General features: G+C 46.3%; 1 protein-coding gene across 13 annotated transcripts in view; it reads left to right on the top strand.

The window, feature by feature from the left end:
* Positions 1-11,719: 11,719 nt before the first annotated feature.
* The window catches only part of Kidins220 (kinase D interacting substrate 220), a 90,423-nt gene continuing 76,535 nt past the window's right edge, over positions 11,720-25,607 (top strand). For 8 of the 13 annotated variants that reach the window (XM_036170756.1, XM_036170759.1, XM_036170761.1 and 5 more), the window contains exons 1-3: positions 11,722-11,895; positions 18,591-18,731; positions 24,829-24,927. In XM_036170756.1, coding sequence (XP_036026649.1) covers positions 18,624-18,731; positions 24,829-24,927 — 207 coding nt within the window. In that variant the 5' untranslated portion in view covers positions 11,722-11,895; positions 18,591-18,623. Of the gene's footprint in view, positions 11,896-18,590; positions 18,732-24,828; positions 24,928-25,607 lie in introns of all 13 variants that reach the window. The other 5 variants (XM_036170751.1, XM_036170753.1, XM_036170754.1 and 2 more) reach the window with 2 other exon arrangements.

The raw sequence follows: 25,607 nt of genomic DNA on the forward strand, positions 1-25,607 counted from the left end.
TAACTGAAAGCACTCTAAGTTGGTATGTAGATCTGTAGCCTACAGGAGACTACTCTTCATTACTGAAGGCATCCGTCTTCCTGTTTGAAAGGAAGAGCTGACTTCAGGGCACTGGCTGCCTCTCTCCCACCCCTCCTGTCCTGACTCGGGTTTGCTTTAGAGACTGTGTGCTGAGTTCTCACTGCAGATGCAATCTCTCTGTCACAGTGACCTGTAGGACCTCCAGTGTGTTCTTGAAGTCTTTTCTTGATCCCACTGTGAAGAACTGTGTGGGGGGAATATATGAACTTTTAGTTAAAAGATCATTTTATGTGTGTGGTGTTTTGCCTACATGTATGTCTGCACCCCATGCTTACCTGATGCCCACAGGAGCTAGAAGGAGGCATTGGATTCCATGCACCTAGGGTTACAGACGGTCGTGAGCTGCCCTATGGGTGCTGGGAATCGGACCGAGGTCTTCTCGAAGAGTGAGTGACCTTTGCTCTTAATCGCTGAGCCATCTCTTTAGTCCTGTTACACTAACTTTGTTAATTTGAGATGCTGGGTTGACCATTCCTCTGTGGAACACCTGAGGATAGCAGTGTGCCGTCACCCATCACCCGCACCCACCCCTGCCCCCATTTAGTTACCTCCCAAAGTGTATATGGAAGTGCCTTGGAAGGCCATGCTTCAGTTAGGCAAAGAGTAAAAGTAGTCTGTATACAGAGTTGCTGTCCAAGAGCTGGGCAAAGGAGACCAGATGGCTTCGCTTGTCTTGGATGAGCTATGGTGTGTGGCATCGTGAGTGCAGCCTTAGAGCCCTACCCCCACCTCCCCACCCCCACCCTCAGCACCAAGTGCCTGTGCCAGTGTCGGGAGGAGGCAGAGCTGGGGGAGTATGGGTACTTCCAGGAGGCTCCTCTTTGCTGGACTGAGACGCTGGGATAAGTGCCCAGCGGGAGGAAGAAAGAAAAGCTGGGTCAAGGATTCTGTAGTGTGTTAGCCATGGTAGACTAGGAACAGTGGGAACTGAGGAGGTTTATGCTGCCAGCAATATGCTGACCTAGTTAACAGTAACTCTTCCCCCAGTTAGAAACAGGAATAGTGGGGAAATTGTTTAGCCGTTCACTGTTCAAAAGAAACTCAAGCCTGTAGGTACAGAATACACCTGCATGATGGCTGTTCAGTTTGAACAGATGTTCCTGCTTTTACCACGGGAGAGTCCTGTTTCTCTCGAGGGCTAGGGATGGGCTGCAGGGCCTTGTACGTGCTAGGCCAGTGTCCCCCCACGGCTCTGCACACCAGCCTCACTTTTCAGAAAAAAAAAGAGTATTGCTCACAAGGCCTGCCTGCCTACCCTGTGATGATTAATCTTTGTCAGCCTGACTCGATTTGAAACCACCTAAGCGCCGTATCTCCGGCCATGTCTTGAGGAACACCCACTCTGATGTGTGCAGCACCATGTCATGGGCTGGCATCCCGGAATAAATGAGACAGTAAGCTGGGTGTCAGCGTTTGTCTGCTGTGATTGCAGAGACAGTGTGACCAGCCATCTCCTGTTGCTGCCCTGCCTCCCTGCTGGGACAGACTGTGACCTCAAAATAAAGCCATAATCAACCTTCCTCAAATTGCTTTTGGTGGGGTATATTTGTCATTGAAACAAAAATAACAGACCACCTGTCTAGTCTCTCCCTCCACAGAACTTAACAGTGTCCCTGTGAGTCCCCAGGAAGCTTTTAAAATTCACAGTGTGAATTTTAAAAACAATGTTGTGTACTCCTCCAGCCTTCCTAGGTTTAGTGAGCCCAAGCTGTAGGTTGTGCTAGTTCAATCTGCTTGTTTGTGGAGCCAGATAACAGCTTCAGGTTTTAAAGTCATTAACTACTGCATTTTTCTTTACTGGTAAAACATTTTACTCTGTGTCTCTCTTATTGTTTAAGGATGCTATGTTTGATGTTTGAGTCTGTCTCAACCTCGAGAGAAATACATGACATCTTAGGCCAGTAGGGAGCAGGTCTGGAAGGCTCAGCAAGACAAAGGCAGACATGCCGTACTCCAGGGACGTTATCCCTGGTTGCTCTCTTTTCTTCAAAGTGTATGTGTGTGTGTGTGCACGCGTGCGTGTGTGCGTGCATGTGCACAAGTGCATTACAGAAGAGGATGTTATTCCTGGTTCTGTCTCTTTTCTTCAAAGTGTGTGTATGTGTGTGTGTGTGTGTGTGTGTGTGTGTGTGTGTGCATGCATGTGTGTACAAGTGCATTTGAGAAGAGGATGTTATCCCTGCTTCTGTCTCTTCAAAGTGTGTGTGTGTGTGTGTGTGTGTGTGTGTGTGTGTAGTGCACTCATGTGCATTCCAGAAAAGAATGTTGATGTTGAATGTTGTCCTCTATCACTCTCTTTTGTTCCTTTGAAATGAGATCTCTCCCTGAACCTTGGGTTCCTGCTTTCTTGGCTAGGTTGGAAGCCATCAAACTTCAGTGACTTTCCCGTTCCACCTCCCACCCCATCGCCCCGCCCCCACTCGATCCCACCCCCTGCCCAGAGATGAGGTCATAGTCCATAGCAGGACACCTGTCTTGTTACATGGGTGCTTGTTATATGATGTGCATGTTGGGATTCATTATGATTTACACAGCAGGTGCTCTTACGTGCCTGAGTAATTTCTCCAGCTCTGTCCATCCACCATTTTTACATCATGAACACAGGAGCTGCTATATCAGTGAAGTTTACAATTTGAACTTAGTTGCTGGCTATTTATGGCCCTTATCAGGCAAGTGAGCTGTGCCGGCACCTCAGGCTGTGGGAAGTTGAGCTCTGTAATGCCTGAGTCATTAGCTCCAAGAGGATGTTACTTCACATGGCCTTAGAGTCAAGTTTCTCTCCTGGGGGGCTGGGAGAGGACAAGATGGCTAGCAAGCAATAGAAACCTATCTTGTGACCCCTCGCCCCAGGCTTTACATGGTCAGCACAGTGCCTCTGCTCTTTTTACCTGAGCCCCTCTTACAAGGCTTATTTTGGGTCTTTTTGTTGAGGAACCCATCGGTTTCCAGTCTCACTTGATGGCTTCATTTAAGCATGTTCACACCTTGATATTCTTTTTAGGCTTCTGCGGCTGCCGTGTCTTGCTTCTCTCCAGGCATCTCTGGGTAGTTGTTCTCTCTCCGGCTCCTCTTCCCTATACCTCTTCTCTTATAGTCTGGGCTACATCATCCTTCCCTCCCTGCAATACACACACATCTTCTTTCCCTGTCTTGCTCAACCTACCTTCTTCTCTGTTACCCAGTGGGTATACACCTGCTCAATATCGCTACCTGGAACAACAGCACCTCTAACTCAGCGCATCTAAAAGTAGACCCCAGTCCATGCCATGGCTCTGGAAGCTTGCACATTCTCCTGTTGCTAGGATTAAATGTCAGGACTATTTCCCTGGTGGTTCAAGTCAGAGACTTGTGCACCATCCTTGACCTCACCCACCCCAGACAGATCTCTCCCTGACCTGGGGCTCTTAACTGCTGGGGGACCCTCCTCCCCAGGGTAGGTAAGCAACCTCCCAACTCCATTCTTGGCTTCTCCAGCCCCTTCCCCCAAAGTGCACCCTGAAGTTGTCTTTTTCACTGTTTGAGACATGGGCAGGTGTGTTCTAGGCTGGCTTTGAACTCACTATGTAGCTGAAGAGGACCTTGAACTTCGATTTCTCCTGCTTCCACTTTCTGAACGCTGGGTAAGTGTCATCACACCCAGTTTATATGGTACCAGGATCCAACCCAGGGTTCCTGTCTTGTGGGCCGCAAGAATATATTATAGAGATTCAGCTGTGTATCAAAACTATACTTTGACAGACCAAGGGTCTGTCAAAAGGCAAGCCACTTATTATGAATATTTGGTGTTACCCAGCCTTTAATATTTCAGCTGCTTTCTACTATGAAATTCTTGCGTGCCCAAATATTTCCAGACCTGCTGAACTTCTAGGTTTCTAACTCTCCCCACCCCATGGCTCTCCAGAGAGGTTTCTACATATCGAGGTGGAAGGTACGGTGGAGGAACATTCCTGAGGGGGCAGAGAACCCTTGGTGTGGCCTGAGAGGGAGAGAGGACAGGCAGTTTTCTGTAGAGCAGACAGAACAGCGTGGCAAGAGAGAAGAGAGGAAGCCAGGTTCTGCAGAGGGTGAACAGATCTCGGGTAGAGTTTTCTGAGATCCAGGAGTAGAGAGCAGAGATGGAAAACAAGGAAACGGAGGACAAAGATGAGGCTGGAAGTGCAAGAGCTTAGTTGTTAGCAGGACCATGAGAGGGAACCGGACAGAAGTGAAGCTATGGAGACAGGATTTCATCCTGGAGAAATAAAGTGGACGGACAAAGAGCTTGGTGTGTCTAGAGTTGTTCCTGCACTGAACGCCTGGTGGAGCTGTAGCTGTAGTGATGGAATTTTGTCTTAGAGGAATCAAGTTAACAGACATAAGAGCGTAGTGTGTGTAGATTTTTTCCCCTCAGATATGCCACGCCAGCTGGAGCAAAATCCCTACCAACTGAGCTCCATCCCCTGCCCCTGGAAGATGTCCTTTAAAGCCACAAAACAGGTTTGGATTGTCTCTGGCTTTACAAATGAAACCATTCTCCGAAATAGGATCTTGATTTCTCAAGCTCCTATAGGAAAGTGCCAAGGTGGCCCCCTGTGTGCCTGCATGGATGTCTCTTGCCTCTCAGCACACACAGGCTCACCTTGTACTTCCTCACCCAGGGAGGGGCATGCATCCCTCTCCGCTCCTTTGTTCAGCTCCCTTACACCAAATTCCCTCTCGTCTCTGCCCATAGAACTCCTGTGTCATCAGCATACCGTGTTCTCCCTCTGGGGACTGTGCTTGGGTGCCACGCTCATTATTCCTGTGTGTGTATACTGACCACTATATAATTACTAAAATACATATTTGTAAACTGAACAATGAAAGGGACATTACCAACAAAGGAGGGGGTCAAGGGGTAAAGACAGAGTCATCTGAATTAATGGAAATGATGTGATACTTAAATCAGACTGACACCGGAAGCTCTGACCCTCCCACTGCCAAGGGCTTACCTGACTAGCCATGGTTGCTGTATGGCTATAATTCCCACAATTTCTATAACTCATGGCAAATTTAGTTCAAATTGCTTCTCGGAGGCCATATTTAAGCATGGGGATCACTTGAAACAAATTTCTGGGCCTGGCATAAAGAGAATCACCTAGAAAAATGGTCATTCTGTGTCTGCTAAATTGACAGAGTGTTCGCTTATTGGTGCAAAGAGAGTCCGCAGTCACACACAAACAACAAAGCTGGATGGATTTTAGGAACCCTCCGGCATGCTGACAACAGACTAGGGCTGAACGTGCATGGAGACAAGATGACCTGTTTTCTACCCAGACCCTCTTATTAGGACTATTCCGTCAGTTGTCTTTCCCCTTTTCATTTATACTGGCCTTGACGTGGGGAATAAAATGCACCCAAGTAAATAAAATAAACAAAATGTACCTACCCCCACCAGTGGTAACGTACATTACTATCTTATTCCATTTCTTTCCAGTTTTTGTTATGGATAAAGATGAATTTTACAAAACAATTCTGGAGCTTCATTTTAAACTGATCATATTTTATGCCTCTTTTTATTCATGTTTACTTAGAGCAGTGGTTCTCAACCTTCCTAACGCTTCGAGCCTTTAATACAGTCCCTCACGTTGTGCTGACCCCTAACCATAAAATTATTTTCATTGCTACTTCATATCTGCAATTTTGCTACTGTTATGAATTATAATGTAAATATCTGATATGTGACCCCTGTGAAAGGGCCCTTTGACACCCCCTACCCTCCCACCTCCCCTGTTCCCCAACCCCCACCCCCACCCACCATGCACGCAATGGGTCGCACCCCACAGGTTGAGAACCACTGATTTAAAGACAACAATAAGGAGAAAAGAAACAGTGGATGGAGTGATAGCAGACTAAGTCAACCACATGCTCACTGGACTCTGTTTTAACTCATGGAAACAGGAAGTTTCTGGAAACTGGAGACCTGGAAAGCAGGAGGGGATGAGGAGTCTGCTCCTACACTTGCTCCTTGCATTGCTGGGCATAATTTCCCGAAAGTGGTTTTCTTTGGCAGGTCACGAGGACTTTGACCGACAGAACAGATGAAAACTTTCATTTGCTCTTATCAGAATAATAAAGAAGGTCCTGGAAAAATTCAGGATGCATCCAATACAACGAAGCTGCTGGGTGGCTGTCACCTGACTTTCTGAGTCAGTATAGGGGTGCCAAGAGAAGCGGGGGGGGGGGGGGTCAGCACCTACAGGCTCCTGACATTTGGCTCCATTAGGAGCTTGTGGTGAGACCTAACTCCCTTGTGAACGGCTTAAGAATGCCACCATGCTGCTTCGGCTGTTACATAGATGTTTTACATAGAGCCACGTGCTCACTCCAGTTCTGTTTGCCAGACTGTAGAACACAGTCAGTCCTCTGAGCATAACGGTCATTGCTGTCTTCATCAGAGCAGCTGTGACCCAAAAGGGAGCCTCGAGGTCAGGCCCATTGACCTAGCACAGAACGGAGCCCCTTATCAGACCCCCTCCTGAGATCTCAGCCATGCCCCGCTGCCTGTCCCTGCCAGGTGAATGTTGCTCTGCCCCAGGACCTTGTGGGCTTGTGGTCTTGGGAAGTGGTGGAAAGTCCAGAATGTGGAAGAGTAACCGAAGCAGGGACTCGATCTGCAGCTATGAGGAAGCCGTCATCCATGCTGGGGTGAGACTTTTCAGTGATCTGGCTGCTTTGGGGTCTCACACATTTCTCCTGTAAGTAGGTATTATTGGAAGGGCGTGAGGTGGAAGGCAGGAGGTGGAGCCTAGTTGGAGGAAGCGTGTAGCATGAATTCTAATTGGTCTTCATAAAAACCCGGAGTCAGATATCAGGGTGAAAGCTGAACGATCAGAGAAGCAGATCAGCCAGCCACTAGTTCTTACCTCTACAAAGTTCTTGGCCGAAAGGGACGTGAGCTCCTGTTTCCTCTTGTCTTATATTCCTCTCTCCGCCCAGCCATATCACTTCCGGTCTCCACCTTCCTAGTGCTGGGATTAAAGGCATGAGATCCCAAGTGCTGGGATCAAAGATGTGTGCCACCACTGCCTGACTCTCTTTCTCTTTTGTGTAGTCCAAGGTGGCCTTGAACTCACAGAGATCAGTCTGCCTCTGCCTCTGCCTCTGCCTCCTGAGTGCTGGATTTAAAGGTGTGTGCTGCCACTGCCTGGCCTCCATGGTTAACTAGTGGCTTAGCTCTGCACTCTGATCTTCAGGCGAGCTTTATTTGTTAGATCACAAACAAAATATCGCCACAGAAGTGGATCTCCAAGGGTACGTCTCTAGGGGCTATATCTTAGCCTGGTCTCTTCCTGTATTCCATTCTCTCTGTTTGTCTGCTGAGAAGTATACAACACCATATGTTCACAGTATCATGAGGTTCTGCCTAAACGATGAGGTCAAGCCCTCACAGACTGGCTGAGCCCCTCAAATCTTCGAGTCAAAACAAACCCCCTGTCTCAAGGTTTGTGTCAGATGTCTTATAGTGGCACAAAAGTAACATAATCAGCGACTGTCCACCACTCATCAAGGCAAACATCCCCAGAGCATCCCTGTTCTGGTACTTTTCTTACTGCCACGACAAAATACCCAACCAAGGCGACTTAGAAGTAAGGAGGGGTTTATTTCCGCTCACAGTCGGAGGGAAGCAGGGCTGGAAGCAGTTGGCCATGTCCATCAGCAGCTGGGAAGCAGGGAGTGAGGCATGCCGATGTTCAGGTCCCTTGATGGGACTCCAGCCTGTGACTGCGCTACCCACGTCTAGGATGGGGCTTCCCAAGCTCAATGAACCCAACCTGGAAACTTCCTCATAGACGTCCTCAGAGATGTGTCTCTTGGGTGACTCCAGGTCCTGTGGTAGTTCCTGTTAACTATCACGGCCTCTCTTCCCTTCAACACTGTTCAGTTTGTAAGTTTATGCTTCTCATCTCTGATTAAGGAGCCAGAGACTTCCAACTGGTAAATAGAAGGGAAGCTGACCCTTCAGGTTTTTACGTATTTTCCGAATTCTTTGTAACAAACACATATTATTCTTTGTATTTGCTTTAAAAATATTATATATATATATTTCTGGTTTTTCGAGACAGAGTTTCTCTGTGTAGTTTTGGTGCCTGTCCTGGAACTAGCTCTGTAGACCAGGCTGGCCTTGAACTCACAGAGACCCACTTGTCTCTGCCTCCTGAGTGCTGGGATCGTGCGCCACTGCCACCTGGCTTTATATATATTTTTTAACTCTACTGGGGGCGGGGTGGGGGGACAAGTGGGTGTGGATACCAGGAAAGAAGGGAAGTCATATCCCCTGGAACTGGAATTTATAGGTAGCTGTTAGCCCACCAATGTGGGTGTTGGGAAGCAAACTCAGGTTCTCGGCAAGAACAACCAGCACTGTGAAGGGCTGAGCTCTCTCTCTGTGGCTGCACGCGTTTACTTTGTAACCATAGAAGAATAACACTGTAGATGAGGCTGGCCTCGGACTGACAGCAATCCTCCTGTCTCAGTCTCCTCTAAGTACCGGAATTACAAGTATGAGCTATCATACCAGCCAAGAAAGAACACTTTCGGAGCAACCTGGTGTGCAAAACATGTTGAGATTTCTGTGGAAAAATGTGCTAGACAGTGACATTTTGAAGCCACGAAGACACACTGGATCGCTGGAGTCATCAGGCCGGTATGCTGATGCTGCGGAGAAAGGACCCAAGAGCGATTAAATTACAGCTTTGGTGGAGAGCATGGCCAGGACTGGGAAGATAATGCCTATTTTTCCTTCGACATAAAAACACATGACAAGGAGGTAAGCCAGACTCTCCAAGTCTGTGATTCAGAGTCTTGGGGTGTTGAGTGAGTCCAGAGAAAAACCCTTAGTGTGCGTTTCTCGGAAAGATCTAGGCAGGCGATGTGAACCAGAGAAAGACCCAGAAGGAAGGGGCATAGGAGGAAACGTCTTAGTTCTGCAGTAGTTCCTTTGCAAGATCGGGTGTGAGGGGCCATGGTGTGGAAGGAGCCAGAGGCCTGTGGCAGGGCCGGCAAATACTTGTCATCAGCTTGGAACTTTTCTCTGAGTCAGAGTAGCCTTCCTCTGAGGCAGGAGGTGATGGACAGAAGCTCACAGATTAACCCTGCTTCACCCAGGTCTACCCTGCAAATACTGCCTCCTTACCTCTCCAGACCTCCACCACATTTTGAATGCTTTTTTTTTTCCTCATCACTTTTATTGGTGTTATCCAGTCATTTTAAAGTCATTAAAATTCTTGTTTTATTGCAGAAATGTCTGTTTTCACATTTTTAAAGATCTAAGAGGTTCCCTTCCCTCCTCAAATGAAGACCTGCCTGCCCAGGGCAGGGGCTGGTTTCATGAATGTTGGAGTGTATTCTCAGCCTCCCTTGCCTCTCCTTACTTAGCTGGGCCTGCATCCTGGCACCTGAGCCTCCAGTTCCTAACCACAGTGCTTCCCAAAAGAGCCCCAGGGAAGAGCGATTTGCTTGCTGGATGTTCCCAGGGATTTGGTTTTGATGAGAGGAGGCACGGAAGGTCCCAAGAGCAGGACTTGTGTCTGAGGCTGAGATCTACCTTCCTCACCGAGAATTCCCAGTGTGGTTCTACAGGGCCTGGATGCCCCTCAGTTGGGGACCCAGCACTCTGCTCTTCTGCCTACCTCGTTTGGTGCTGTGTTCCAGGGTCCCCAAAGGCAGACAGTGGGTTGGGCTTGCCACCCATTCTGGATTCCCCCAGGAGGCAGGGGTCGCTGTAGGTAGGCCTGAGCCTCGACCTATCTGAAGCCAGTGTTGTGCTTGTGGAAGCTACCCCATTAATCTACTCATTCCTCTGCTGGAGCTGCAGTTAATTGGAGGATGGTCTGGGAAGCTTGAATGAGAAGCCTAAATGGAAGGCTAGGGTCTGGATTCTATAGGAACACTTTCTCACAAATGTGAGTCCCCGGGGGAGCCCCCAAGGACACAGGAACCACGTTTCTTTCTTTCTTTTTTTTTTTTTTTTTTTTTTTTTTTTTTTTTTTTTTCAGAGCTGAGGATCGAACCTAGGGCCTTGTGCTTGCTAGGCAAGCGCTCTACCACTGAGCTAAATCCCCAACCCACTATTTTTTTGGTTTTCCGAGACATGGTTTCTCTGTGTAGTTTTGGTGGCTGTCCTGGATCTCACTCTGTAGATCAGGGTGGCCTCAAACTCACACAGATCCACCTGGTTCTGCCTTCCAAGTGCTGGGATTAAAGGTTTGCACTACCGCCGCCTGCCCTACCCCCCCTTTTCCCTCTTCCTCCACCTTTTGGTTCTTTTGAGACTGGGTCTCACTCTGCAGACCAGGCCAACCTCTAACTCACAGAAATCCACCTGCCTCTGCCTCCTGAGTGCTGGGAGCAAAGATGTGCACCACCAAGCCAGGAGGGTGACCTATCCCTTTCCTGTCTATATTACAGAAAATACTGGCCAGCCTTCAGGCTAGGGTGGCAGGGTTTGAGGGTAAGGCAGACAGTACAGAGGCAAGGTCTGTGGGGGCAAGCCTTCCAAGAGCTTCACCTACAAGTGCCATGGGGAACGGAGTCTGCAGAAGAGGAAGCCTACTGAAGAGTTTGAGAAATGCTTAGTGTCCTGAGGAGTGGGGCCAGGAGGAGAAGATGGGAGATTGGACAGTCCCGTGGGGGAGCTTCCAAAGCTTTGAAATAGATCTGAATGATGAACACAAGTACAGTCAGGTGATGGGCTGGTTAGACTCTATGTGCTGTTATGTGGGATAACGTTCAACTTCCTGGAGGACCTGGAGGAAGCCAGGTCCCCTGAAAGTAGCTCAATCAGTCATGTTGGGCAAGGAGGAGGATGAGATTGATGGTGGGTAGAACTCTGGAGCTGGGAACTAATTAAGTCTGGTGGTACCTAGGAAGGAGCACCATGTGTGGGAAAAAGATCAGGAAGTTGGTGTCACAAGGCTCTGTGAAGGGAACATTGCCAGGATGGGGTTGCTGATGGTGTTCAGCGGAGGTGGATAGGGATCATCCATGGCGTTTGGTGACCTTCCAGAGACACTTTCTGCAGAGGTGGGAGGGGCTTGGGGGGGATGGTGGGTCCTCAGAGAGCTGGAGGGAGGAGGTACAGAGGCAGAGCACTCTTGAAGTAATGGAGAATGTAAGTCACAGACACCCGAAGGCAGACAGCCATCTGTCTCCTGGGCCCTAGTAGGAGGAACTGAGCTGCCTTTGTTGGCGAGAGTAGGCAGTGACTTCCAATGTTCTAATTGCGGTTTATTTCTCGGAATGATTGTTTATCCTGCCAGGCATGGGTTGTCAGTTGACTTTCATAAAAGTGAAAGACAGGGAAAAATATTGCCTGGGGCACTTGTGAAAAATACATGCATTTAGCTGGGTGTGGTGGCTGGCACAGGTCGGCTGGGAGGTGGGGGCAGGATCTGGAGCTGAAGGTCATCCTTGGCTACATAATGAGTTTGAGGCCTGCCTGGGCTACGTGACTCTGTCTTAGACAAAAACAGAACATCTAAACCCACACCAACCCACCAAGCAAAGTCTCCATCCCTTCTAAACAGAGGGAAGGTGCCCTAGAGCAGCCTGGAAGCACCTGCCGCTCCTCTTACTCCGCCCTCCGAGAGGCGGAGCCTCCTGAAGCTCCGCCCACCGCACATCCCACGTGACCTGTCAGTTCCTGAGCCGCTCCGGAAAATGGCCGCCGGGCGTGGTACGGGCACCGAGCTGGTAGCTGCGCGCTCCGGGCGTCGTGTCCTCTGACAAGGTCCGCGGCGCGGCGAGCCGGTTCTACCGAGCCGAGGGCGCCGTCCTCGGCCGGGCTGTGACACGGTCAGTGCGGAGCGGGGGCAGCGAGGCCGGGGGAGGGAGGGCAGCGGAGGGTCCGAGGCGGGCGGGTGACCCGAGGCCGGTGCGGGGCGTCGGGGCCGAGAGGGCGAGGTCGCTGCGGTCGGGTTGCGGAACGCGGGCGCTCCGGGGCGGCGTGCCCCGGTGGGCGCCGGCGGGGACTCCAGGCCCCGGCTGCTTTCCTGGCTGTCACACCCATCAGCTCGCGGGTCCTCTCCGCAGGTGCCGCCGAGGCTGACCGGCTATCCAGGGAGGAGGTGTTGTTTTCTTCTGCGCTCTCGTCGCCGAACCCACGGCCCCCATTGTCCTGGGCTGGGCTTTTAAACGCCTTGCAAAATGCCCCGGCAAGCCCCCGCTGAGGACGCGTCCATGTTTGCTTTGTCAGCCAGCCTTGGAAGGATTTGTGTTTTTCTTTCTTTCATTTTCTTTTCTTTTTTTTTTTTTTTTCAGCTTGTCTTCACGTATTGGAAGGTTTAAGCCGTTTTAGAACATTTTCTTGTTAACAACTGTTTGTGGAGCTCTCTGCTCCCTAGAGGACGCTTGCTAAAAATGCAGCGTTCTGGGCTGTTGAGATTCCTTTGGTGTGTGTGGGGTGTGGCTCTTGGAGGTGATTCTGCTAGGTTAGCCCCTGCTCATATTTCTGCACCACGAAGAACAAGACGTCTTCATTAAAAGGAAGGATTCACCCTTCTCTCTCTCTCTCTTTCTTTCTTTCTTTCTTTTTTTTTTTTTTAAGGGCAGTTGGGTGTCTCTGGTGCAGAGGCAAGGTTGGAATGAGCTGTGGCAAGGTGTGTTTCTTTGTTCTCAAGCCTTTTATACCGACAGGCTACTTTTTCGGACTCATTTTTGGGGTCCTTGTTAAAAAATCTGTTTCTGAGCTCCACCACAGGTCTCCCAAAATAGGATTCTCTGGGTAAGGGTACTGTATATAGTTTTCGACATGCTTTGCAAATAAACGATGTACACACCAGTTTGATTATCGTTTTAAACAGCCTGGGAATGGTTTTCAAGCTCCTCATTGGGATCTCATTTCCAGAACAACTCTTTTCTTCTTTCTTTCCTTTCCTTTATATAAGGGTCCCAAACAGGGTTTTTTTTGTAGCTTTGCAGCCTGTCCTGGAACTCACTTTGTAGACCAGGCTGGCCTCGAACTCACAGAGATCCGCCTGCCTCTGCCTCCCGAGTGCTGGGATTAAAGGCAAGCACCACCACGGACTGACTTTGACAGTGTCCTAATATGTGGCCCTGGTCTGCTTGGAACTGACAGAGATCCACTTGTCTCTACCTCCCAGGTGCAGGGCTTGTGCTGCCACATCAGGCTCCAGTTCAGCTCTTTAAGTGTTCACAGTGGCCAGAGCACCCCACAGCCCAGTCAGTGCCCAGGCTGGGTGGTGGGAAGGAGGCAGATGCATGTGGAGAGAGATGTGCTGTCTCTCTTCCTGTGCTCTCTCCTCCCCCTCCCTTTTCTCTCCTTCTGTAGCTTGTAGAGAGCACAGGTGCTCTTTAGCTGGTGTTCATGGCAATACCTAACACTGACACCCGTTTTTCTTTCCATTTCAAGCCATTTTCATGGCTTACTCTTATTTCTTCCATCTAGAATGTCTCTGGATATTTGTTCAACCAGAAATTCAAATATTGGGTATTTTATTTTGTTGAACTTAATGTCTCCCATTTCTTTTCCTTTTTTACTGCCTGGCTCCTTTCCTGTAGGCTTCTGTTTTGGCCTCTAACTCATGCCTACAGTTCTGGTTCTTTTTTTTTTTTCTATTCTGGGTTGTGTATACATACACTGCTATGTTTTCTATGATTCTCCCTGAGCGTGCCATCCCCTCTTCCAGCTTTTGCTGAAGAATGTTAGTTAGTTAGTTAGTTTGTTTGTTTTTTTCCACTGAATTCCTGAATGTTTAGAAGGCATGAGCAGAAATGTAGGGAAAAGGCACTTACGGGGGTGAGGAGAGGTCAGGAGACCAAGTAGCTTTGTGATCTGTTACTCGGGGCCACACTGGTTCCATGAGGAAGGGGCCTTCTCTCTTCATGTCTGTAAGTTGACATTCTCTCATTCTCTGATGACTGCCATCCTACATGTCATCCATAGTGACAGGCACAGTTCTAAGTCCAACTCTGGACTGGCCCATCTTTCGAGTGTGACATGTACAGATCGTTGACATGGCCTTGCCTGCAGCTAATGGTAGAGAATATGCTCTTGAGGGTGGCAAGGGGCCTGTCTGGACAAAGACCTCCCTCCCCAAGAAGAGGCATCCTTTATGTGCCTATGTTGTCCCTCAACTTGACAATTCTCTCATGAGATTCTGCTTGCTGAAGGCCTGTAATAGGTTCTGGAGATATGAGAGTGGAGACAGCCTTTAAGCTTGAAGAGATACAGGGCTAAGCCATTGTGGACTTTGAAGCTACAGCTGTGGCTTGCATGCAGGATGTGTTTTGGCTTGCTGGGAGTATAAATGCTGACATTCCATGTTGTTGAGCATGGGCCAACTCATGATTCTACCGAGATTGGGTTGGTTCTTCTTGTATGCCAGGCACTTCTTCAGCTGTTAGAAATTGAGCAGTGAACAGAGGCCTTATTCTTGCTGAACTCTTTGCTGGGGTAGGGAGAGCAGGCTAAGTAAGTAAATGGTATGTTGAGTCATGCTAAGGGCTATCTCTAATAAAGCTGAGTTGTGGAATGGTAATAGTAGTGGAGGGTGAGGGCTGTTTTACACTTAGTGGCTGGGGGGTGCTCTGCATCAGGTAACATTTGTATGAAACACAAGATGGGCTGAATAAAGTGAAGCAGAGAATGGTAGGAGATGAGCCTAGGGAGAAGAAGAAGGGAGGCTTAAGTGAGCCGTGCAAGAATGTGATACGGTGTTTTAGGCTAGCACTGAACAGTGTATGCATTTTAAATAGTTGAGATGCCACATGTGTAGTTCTTAGCCCCCTCCCTTCATATGGTAGAAGCATTTTTCAGTCAGTAGTTTTTGGAAACATATTGACCCCCTGTTTGAATTTGTCACAGTTTGTATACCCCTAGGTTTCAAATGTGGATGCTTGTGTGTCTGCCTGAGTTTGTGTATTTCACCATTTGTGTGCAAGTGCCCGTGGAGGCAGGCTCCTCTGGAGCTGGAGGTCATGCACTGGGAACTGAACCCAGATCCTCTGCAGGAGCAGTGAGTGCTCTTCCTACTCTCTCTTTTGTTCTTGTGAATGAAGTTATGTGATATTTAAATTTTCTAGCCACGTTTTCCCTGATTTTAGAATTGCTTCCTAGGTGTGAAATTATTGGATCAAATAGCCTTTTTAAAGTAAGGCATATTGATATAATTAATTTACATGTTACAGAATGTAGTACCCTCTTTGGGGTGTGGTTTTGAATTTTGACAGGTCTGTGTAATTATGGAACTCCAGCACAATTGAGGTAGAGAATATCCATCAACTCTCAATTCTCTTGCATTCCTATACAGTGTCTCACTGTTTGTCTTGTGCCCTAGCAATCCTCGGTGTGTTCCTGTCCGGTCCGGGTAGTTCTTGTTCCAGAAGGTCATATTTACATGGACTCCTATAGTGCACTAATAATTTCTGCCCACTGGTCCCCAGAATAGACTTCCTTCCTGCATATAAAACTTGAACCCTACCCTAAGGACCCCAGAAGTCTCAGCTCATCACAGCATCAGCTCTCTTAAGTCCCAGTAGCTCAGACAGTTCCCATTCCATCTTCTCAGTCCAGCGTGAGTGAGGCGGGCAGGGAGCCTGTGGGACTCAGCTAGGCTGCTGGCACCTGTTTGTAGTCATGTCATTGGAGGCAGACCAGGAGAATCTGCCTTGAGGCTGACCTAAAAGATGTACAAAGAGCCCATCTCAAGAATAGAACAGACAAAAACTAAACCAAATAAACAAAACCAAACAAACAGGTTATCTGCTCCTGAGAGGTCTGAAGGAGCAGTTTAGTTCTCCTGGTACAGGTCAAGTTTTTGTTTTTCTTCTTTAAATTTTGATGAACCTTGATCTATCAGATTTCTCCTTTTTATATACTGTGCTTTTAGTATTTATTTATTTATTTATTTATTTATTTATTTATTTATTTAGTCTCTTGAGACAGGGTTTCTCTGGGTAACAGCCCTAGCTGACCTGGAAGTAGCTCTGTAGACCAGGCTGGCCTCGAACTCACAGAGATCCACCTGCCTCTGCCTCCCGAGTGCTGGGACTAAAGGCGTGCACCACCACTGCCCGGCTTAGTTTGATATTAAAGCAGTTTTCTTAATCAGAGGTTATAGAAACAGTGTGCTTTCTTGCAGCAGTTTACATTGAGGTTAGTTTTGAGTTAGAATCTGTAGAGTGGACAGAGTAAGGATTGAAGATTTTACACTTAGATGTCCCATGAGTAGAACAGAGTCTATTTAAAACAAATTTGTTTATTTATTTATTATTTCAATTTATTTATTTTATGTACATTGGTATTTTTTCTATATTTTTTTACTTTTTAAATTTATTTTTCTATTATCAGCTTGATACAGTATAAATTCTTATCCTAACAGTGAAATGTTTGATTGAGGCTTGCCCAGTAATTGAGTAAAACCAAAACTTATTATAAGCCACAGTCATCCTAGGGTCCCCCTGCTACATATATAGCCTCCATGGTTCTGTGGGTTGCAGTCTGGATTGTTCTTTGCTTTATATCTAGAATACATTTATGAGTGAGTACATACCATGTTTGTCCTTCTGGGTTTGTGTTACTTCACTCAGGATGATTTTTTTAGTTCCATCCATTTGCCTGCAAATTTCATGCTGTCATTGTTTTTCTCTGCTGTGTATATGTACCACATTTTCTTAATCCATTCTTCAGTTGACGGGCATCTAGGTTGTTTCCAGGTTCTGGCTATTACAAATAGTGCTGCTATGAACATAGTTGAGCATGTATCTTGTGGTATGATTGAGCATTCCTTGGGTATAAGCCCAAGAGTGGTATGGCTGGGTCTTGAGGTAGATTGATTTCCAATTTTCTGAGAAACCACCATACTTATTTCCAGAGTGGCTGTACAAGTTTGCATTTCCACCAGCAGTGGAGGAGTGTTCCCTTTGCTCCACATCCTCTCCACCATTGACTGTTATTAGTGTTAAAACAATTTTAGAATGTGCTTATTTATTCTTTGACAGTTTAATGTATATATACAGTGTATCTTGATCACACCCACCCCCCCCCCCCCCCTCCACTTCTAGACACCCTCCAAGTTTCTACTTTTCCCAACTTACACCCTGGTTGTGGTGGTGTGCCCCAAGCAAACGGGATGCTTTTCTAGTGGTGGAAACCAGTGGCGAGCAAGGACGTGGTCGAGGGGCAGGAGTGCGGGGCTACTTTGGGTGACTGAAGTTATTACTGCATCCCATGATAGGCTACTCTTTCTCATAGCATGGCCTGTAAGAATGAGGGACAAGCTACAGCATGTCTGATGAAGAGAGCTTTAGAAGACAAGATGAGCACAGGTGCCTGGTGGGATGGGGCATGGTCATATAGTGAAAGGACTGAGGAGGAGGTGTGGCCATAAGGCTATAGATGTTAAATAGGTGATCGGCCACACCACTTTCTCTGCTGAGGTGAAGCATTGGACTTTTCTGTCCTCTGAGAAGCCATTTTAGAGCTTTGAGCAAAAGGATTTAGTTCAACTCAGTAAGGCTCCAGTACACATTTCAGTGACAGCGTAGCTCACTTGCATGCTGGTCAAAGATGCAGATTCAGGGACCCCACTCAGACCTACTGAGTCAGAGACTCTGAGAGGAGGGCCCAGGGATCTGTGCTATAATCCCTCCCAATGACTCTGATGCATCCATGCTTGAGGGTTATTTTTGATCGATAAATACTAATTGTATATACTTATGTTTCCATGTGTACACATCATGATCAACTCAGGCTAATTAACTTGTTCATCACCTCACATTCTTAGAATTTCTTTGTGGCAAGAACATTTAAAATCAACTCACTTGGCTCCTTTGAAAAACATGATATTCTACTGACAAATCACAGATACAGACTACAGAACCTTTTGCCCTGGTCCAACTAAAACTTTGTACTCCTGGACCAATATGGCCTTTTCTGCCTGTATCCACACCCCTTTAGTCTCTGCTAGCTCAGTTAGAAGCTCACTGAGGATGCTTTATAGACAGAGGGGGCCGGGGAGGCTGAGTGGAGGCTGAGAGAGGAGCCAGTGTGGCTGTAGACAGGCAGAGATGGAGGTAGTGACAGCAGATAGGGTTACTTTTGTGGGTAGAGCTGGAAGAACCTGCTGTTGTAGACTGGTTATGTATTAGATTCAGTATCATGTGAGAAGTGGGGCTAAGTGACAGGTAAGGCCTGGGCCCTGGAAGGGTGGAGCTGGAGCTGATGGGAGCCGAGGTGGGGTCAGCAATAGCCCCAGTAGAGTGCCATTTCCCTTGCACTTGGGGTGGTGGTGACAAAGGTTGGTAGCATCCAGCTTGGGTTTGGGATGAATTGAGGTTGATATGCACTGTGAGTCTGGGAAAGGACATCTTGTCAGCATTGTGACAGGTAAGGTGTGGGGATTTGTTTATATTTCTACCATTGGAGGTGTGTCTGAATACACTGAAGGGTAAAAACTGAAAGATATTTAATAACAACTTAGTTTATTTCTAACCAGAAATGTACATTTTGTCTGATTTGTTTTTTGCAGGTGAAATAAAGTCGGCTATAGATTTCTGTGACAATGTCGGTTCTAATATCACAGAGTATTATAAATTATGTGGAGGAAGAAAACATTCCTGCCCTGAAAGCTCTTCTTGAGAAGTGCAAAGATGTGAATGAGAGAAATGAGGTGAGGCTGAGAGTCAGTTCTTCACGTACTTGCAGACTGCTCTCTGCACAAGGCGCTGGGCTAAGGATGGAGGTGGGGAGTAGGTGGTTCTCTGCTTCAGTGGGCTCATGATGCAAGTTCTTGTTAGAAGTCTATTGGATTCTGTGTTTTGAAAGTACTTTTTAGCTAACATAAATGGTTGAATATTGAGTATAGGCTTATTGACTTTCCCCCTGATAAAACAGTAAGTATTCAGGAGGTGTGAGTCTTGAAAACTACAGTGCCTTAGGAAGCTTTATAGTGTGTGTCTAAGACCCCCCACCTCCTTCAAATAGACCAACCAGACTAACCATGTTCTTAGTCAAGTCTCAAATCTCCCTGAGTTGTTCATTTCACATACCTTGGGTTTTAGATGCTGCATGTTTTAGAGAATATTACAAACTTACCTTAAATATTAACCTTAAATATTTCTGTTAAATAGTGTGACAAAAACATTGCTCTCATTTCATCAGATGTAGTATGATGGTTGAAAACTATTTGATATGACATTTTAGAGAATAATACAATTTTAACTGTCAAAGTATGTGTTTATCTTAATAACTTTTAAATTTTTAGATTATTTTATTATTTTATGTGTGTGGGTATTTTACTGCATGTATGTATGTGTACCATGTGTATGCCTAGTGCATGCAGAGGTCAGAAGAAGGCACTGGATCCCTGGGTGGAGTTAACGGACAGTTATGAGCCACCAGGTGGGTGCTGGGAATTGAACCCAGGTCCTCTGGAAAGGCCACCAGTACTCTTAACCACTGTGCCGTCTCCCCACCCCTTCTTTTCGTTAGGGTCCACAAGAAGTCCCATAAAAGACAACCAGGCACGTATACAATCAGTATGAACATTTATTAAAATTACCAACATGTTGGGGTTGCAAATGGTGACCCTGTGAGAAGCTTGCAGGCTCCTTTTTAGTGGTTTAGTGGAATTCCAGGGGGGAGAGATTAGTCTGGGTGCCGATTGGTAGGTGGCTCTAGTGGTTAGGGACTTTCCAGCAACAGGGTAGGGAAAACTATCTTCAGCTAGCAGGAGACTGTGGGGCACCTGCTGACTGGTTGCCCCTGAGTTGTGGTTTTCCCAAGAACTGCTTTCTCAGCTCCAGTCAGCTCCAGTAAACTGAAACTCAGGCCTGGTCCTTGGCAGGACTGCTAGGAGCCTGCCATGGCCCTTGTCTGGCTCCCCTTCCCTCTCACTTCCCTTTTCAATGCTAGGGATTGAACCAATGCCCTCACGCATGCTAGGGAAGAGCACTACTGTTGAGCTGTATACGTAGCCCAACAGTGGATACTTTTTAATTTTAATTTTTATTAAACTTATTTGCATGTATGTGTGTAGGTCAGGGAACAATTTCAGGAGTTGGTTCTCTACATTCATGTGGGTCTTTGGAACAGAATGAGGTCGTCAGGCTTGGTGGCAAGTACCTTTATCCACTGAACCATCTCTTCTCATAAAATTTAATCTTGGAGCAGGATATGGTGGTGTACTCCTTTAATTCCAACACTCAGGAGTCAGAGGCAGCAGATCTTTGTGAGTTCAAGGACAACCTAGTTTACATAGTAAGTTTCAGACCAGTTAGGCTATATAGTCATACCCTCCCAAAAAAGTAAACAAAAATTATTTATTATTATTATTATTATTTTAAACTGTTGAACTGGGAGGTATAGCTGTTTGGAAGAATGCTTCCTGGCATGAGCGAGGCCCTATCTTCAACAAGACTAAGAATAATCTAGAATTTCACAGTTGGTTAGATTTTCCCCTTCTTTCTTGTCTTTAGAGTATTTTAGTTCCTTCATCTTAAGGTGTCTAGCTTATCATTTTTATTACATTTTATTTATTGTGTGGGTATGTGTGTGTGCCATGTTACCCAACTGGGAATCCTAAGACAGCTTGCAGAAGTAGGTTCTCTCCTTCCACCATGTTGGTCCTGGGGCTCTTGACTCGGGTCTCCACAGCCCTGTGTCCCCATTCTTGAAAAGGATTCTTAACTATTAGATCAGTGAAATAAAATAATATATATGTGTGTGTTTAGTATATAATTGACCACAACCTGTGTATCTGGGTCTTTTGCCTCTTTTGTTTTATTTATGAACGAGATAAATCTCAGCTTATGAGTAGTTCCATAAGCAGTCGGCATCTTTGGTGTCTTGGTTCTTGGAAAGAGCAAGGTCACCTTTCCTGGGGTGGAGTAGGCCTGGGTGATAGGTAGTATTGAGACTGGACATTCTGACTAAGAAAATGAAACAAGATTTAAGAGATAAATTTTGCTCTGTGTTTATAAACACTCTAAAAGGAATTTCAAGAGAGGATTTCAAAATGCTTTGCTTTTACTGTAATTATTGGAAGACAAACAGTCATTTAAGAGATAACTGCTTTAGGGCAGTGACTGTGTAGGTCTGGTTTACATAAAAACGTAGAAACAGATCCTGGAATTAGAAGAACAAGGCAGTTGCATTGTAGGCGGGTTTGCATTGCAGCCTCCTGGGGGAGCTGAGAGGAGGACGCCCTTGAGGAGAAGTTCAGTTGGTGTGTAGTGTTACATTTTCTTTGGTGTACTTGGGCCTGCGATCACGGTAAGTAGTAGAGGAGAGGTGGTAGTCAGCTTGTGTGCATTTGTCATGGAATCCCATAGGCTGGGTAACATCTTCTCATAGTTCTAGAGGTTAGGAAGTCCAAGATGAAGGGCTGGCATCTGCTCAGAGCCTTCTTACTGCATCACAACATGGCAGAAGGCGTCCTGTGGGTGAGAGAGGACGTGTGAAAGGGAATGAGAGAGACGAGAAGGGAGCCAAACTCTGCTTTTATTAGGGTCTCAGTGCTCCAGCAGCTGACCCACTTTTATTAGGGTCTCAGTGCTCCAGCAGCTGACCCACTTTTATTAGGGTCTCAGTGCTCCAGCAGCTGACCCACTTTTATTAGGATCTCAGTGCTCCAGCAGCTGACCCACTTTTATTAGGGTCTCAGTGCTCCAGCAGCTGGCCCACTTTTATTAGGATCTCAGTGCTCCAGCAGCTGACCCACTTTTATTAGGGTCTCAGTGCTCCAGCAGCTGACCCACTTTTATTAGGGTCTCAGTGCTCCAGCAGCTGACCCACTTTTATTAGGGTCTCAGTGCTTCAGCAGCTGACCCACTTTTATTAGGATCTCAGTGCTCCAGCAGCTGACCCACTTTTATTAGGATCTCAGTGCTCCAGCAGCTGACCCACTTTTATTAGGATCTCAGTGCTCCAGCAGCTGACCCACTTTTATTAGGGTCTCAGTGCTCCAACAGCTGACCCACTTTTATTAGGGTCTCAGTGCTCCAGCAGCTGACCCACTTTTATTAGGGTCTCAGTGCTCCAGCAGCTAACCCACTTTTATTAGGGTCTCAGTGCTCCAGCAGCTGACCCACTTTTATTAGGGTCTCAGTGCTCCAGCAGCTGACCCACTTTTATTAAGGTCTCAGTGCTCCAGCAGCTGACCCACTTTTATTAGGGTCTCAGTGCTCCAGCAGCTGACCCACTTTTATTAGGATCTCAGTGCTCCAGCAGCTAACCCACTTTTATTAGGGTCTCAGTGCTCCAGCAGCTGACCCACTTTTATTAGGGTCTCAGTGCTCCAGCAGCTGACCCACTTTTATTAGGATCTCAGTGCTCCAGCAGCTAACCCACTTTTATTAGGGTCTCAGTGCTCCAGCAGCTGACCCACTTTTATTAGGGTCTCAGTGCTCCAGCAGCTGACCCACTTTTATTAGGGTCTCAGTGCTCCAGCAGCTGACCCACTTTTATTAGGGTCTCAGTGCTCCAGCAGCTGACCCACTTTTATTAGGGTCTCAGTGCTCCAGCAGTGACCCACTTTTATTAGGGTCTCAGTGCTCCAGCAGCTGACCCACTTTTATTAGGGTCTCAGTACTCCAGCAGCTGACCCACTTTTATTAGGGTCTCAGTGCTCCAGCAGCTGACCCACTTGCACAGTAATGACACTGACCCATCCAGGAGGCCTGTGCTCCATCGTCTACTTGCCTCTTCAGGTCCCTGCCACTCAAGATTATGTTGTATTGAGTTTCCAACATAGGAACTTTGAGGGATACATTCAAACAATAGTGAGGGGTAGTGGGTTTTTCATCCTCTTGAGTTTAGAAAGCAGTAGGCTTGTGATTTGTGGAGTATGTAAGCCTAGATATGGAGGACACGTTTGTGACTCATTGTCAAATGCAAGGATAAAGTTCTCCTGATGGCAGATTGCTTCTTTCTCTAGAGCTGTGGTTGCTACCTTGGTTGAACAGGAAGTAGCAGATTCTAGAAATAATAGGCTTTACGATTCAGTTTACAAGGTACTCTTCTGTCTTTAGAAATCTAATACAACTGAGCTGGGTCATGGTGGTGCACACCTTTGATCCCAGAATTTAGGAGGCAGAGGCAACTGCATCTCTGTGAGTTCAAGGCCAGCCTCATTACAGAGAAGGTTCCAGGACAGCCAGGGCTATTATGTAAAGTTTATGCTTCCTCAGGGCTCAGATTCAGTTTCTTGGCTTTAGTTTCTTCTGTGTTGTATGGATGCCACTTGATGTGTAGCCGTTAATCTCGATAGATTAGGAGAGGGATACTGTAGGAAGTATGCAAAAAAAAAAAAAAAAAAAAAAAAAGAACTGATTTAGGCATGTGTGGCATAGTAATTGATGTCTGTCATTACTACTTAGAACCATAAATGTTTTAAGTTAATCTGCTTAACAATTAGTGATGTGCGCATTGCTTTTTTAATGAATTTTTTTAAATTACATTTTTCCATACAGTTTTTTGATTGTGTTTCCCCCCCCCCATCTCTTCCCAGATCCTCTTTGCCTTCCTATCCACTCAACTTTATGTTCTTTCTCACTCTTTTTCTTTCTCTTTCAAAACAACTAAGGAATAGCAAACAAACAAACAAAAATACCCGCAGGAAACAAAACATCCCACAAAAGCAAAAATCAAGACAAACAGGCAAAAGGCCAACTGGATCCAAAAAAAAAAAAGAACATAGTAAAGTAAACAAAAAGTCCACTTTTGCGTTGGCTGAGTCCAGCTGGGTATGGGGCTGTCCAGCTGGGTATGGGGCTGTCCAGCTGGGTATGGGGCTGGCCTGGAGTGCAGACAGTAGACCCAGGGACACTGCATTGGACAGAACTGGTTTTCCCTTTGCCCCATGGCACCAGCTGCAGATAACTTCTTAGTTAGAGGTGGGAGCTATGTCTGCTTTGCTCTGTGACCCCCGTCTGGCTTGAACCTGTGCAGGTCTCGTGCATGCCGCCAGTTTCTGTGAGGTCATATTGCATATTGCTTTTTTGAGTGGCTGATTATCAAATTTAATGTTCAAATGATAAACTTTTCCACTTGAAAAATATGGTTATACATGGCACCTCTATCTCTAATGAGTGATGTGGCCACCACATATAATTTAACGTCTCTCATTATAAGAATGCCTGTGTTTATGTGTTTTATTTTTCACTTTGTTTAAACTAGTAGTTATGTTTAACTCTTTACTTACGTTATCCTTATAGTAGCATTTATTTACTGCTTCTGAATGAACTCATAGTGCCTAAAACAGATTATTAACATTATGGTGGGAAAATTACATTTTTTTTTAAAGTAGACTTTTATTTCATGTGCATTGTTGTTTTGCCATGGGTGTTGAGTCTCCTGGGACTGGAATTATAGACAATTGTAATTTGTGTAATTGCCATGTGGGTGCTGGGAACTAAATCTGGTTCCTCTGGAAGAGTAGTCAGTGCCCCTAACTACTGAGGCACCTCTCCAGTCCTGGAAAGTTCCATTTCTAATGGCTTTAATTTATTTATTTTTCTGGAGATTAAATGCAGAGCCATATACATTTGAGGCAAGTGCCCATCACTGAGCAATATACCCTAACTAGCTCATGACTTTCAGATCATCAGTAAACTGAGCTTATAGTTCAAAGTTGTTGATCAATTATAGAAATACAGGAAACACATTTGGGGCTTTAGACACTTTTGTGAGAAGGTGAGTGTGGTGCTTATCAATGTTGTAGTGAGAGCACATCATGTTGCTAAATTCTCCATCCTGTTTGTCTCTAGTGCGGCCAGACTCCCCTGATGATAGCTGCTGAACAGGGCAATGTGGAAATAGTGAAAGAACTGATTAAGAATGGAGCCAACTGCAACCTGGAAGATCTGGTATGCATGCATGGTCTGCTCATTAGTCCTCCTAAAGTGCTAGAATTAAAGGCATGTGCCAACACTGCCCAGCTATAATGTATTTGTTTTTTTGTTTTTTTTTAATACAGCCTGAGTGATTTATATAGAAATAATACTTTATTCTTAAAGCTATGTAATACTTCTTTGGTTTTGTATAAAGAAGGCCAAGTGCCTTATCATATTGTAGAACTATTTATCAGTTGACAAATCTCGGCCCATTTTCTTGGTATGCCAGTGGGCATTAATAGGTAGTCATTTTGTCCCCTATGTTAGGGAGTTTTCTTTTGACTCAGCATTTCAGTCTATTAAGGGCAGGGACAAAGAATGATGTGTTCTCTTTTGTAACTACTTCCAGCTGATACCGGGGCATTGTTGTCAGGGCCCAGGAAGGCTGAAAGGCTAGTCAAAGGCTGGGCAATGGGGCATTCATCAGAAGCATGTTGTTATCTGACCCATCTGTAGAGACAGGGAGCAATCACATTGGCTAGACTGGTCCACATCAGCTTTCAGCAAGGCCAGGGCTCGTGGTCATTTGGAGCAGGTTGTAGTCAGCAGCTGATACTTGCATGTGTCTGTCAGCCAAGTGAAAATCTGCTGAGACAAATATAGACTAGGGACAGAAGTTAAAGTTTAGGGACTTACAGGAAAATATGTTATAT

This window comes from Onychomys torridus, chromosome 21 (assembly GCF_903995425.1).
Source record: "Onychomys torridus chromosome 21, mOncTor1.1, whole genome shotgun sequence".
Classification (NCBI taxonomy): domain Eukaryota; kingdom Metazoa; phylum Chordata; class Mammalia; order Rodentia; family Cricetidae; genus Onychomys; species Onychomys torridus.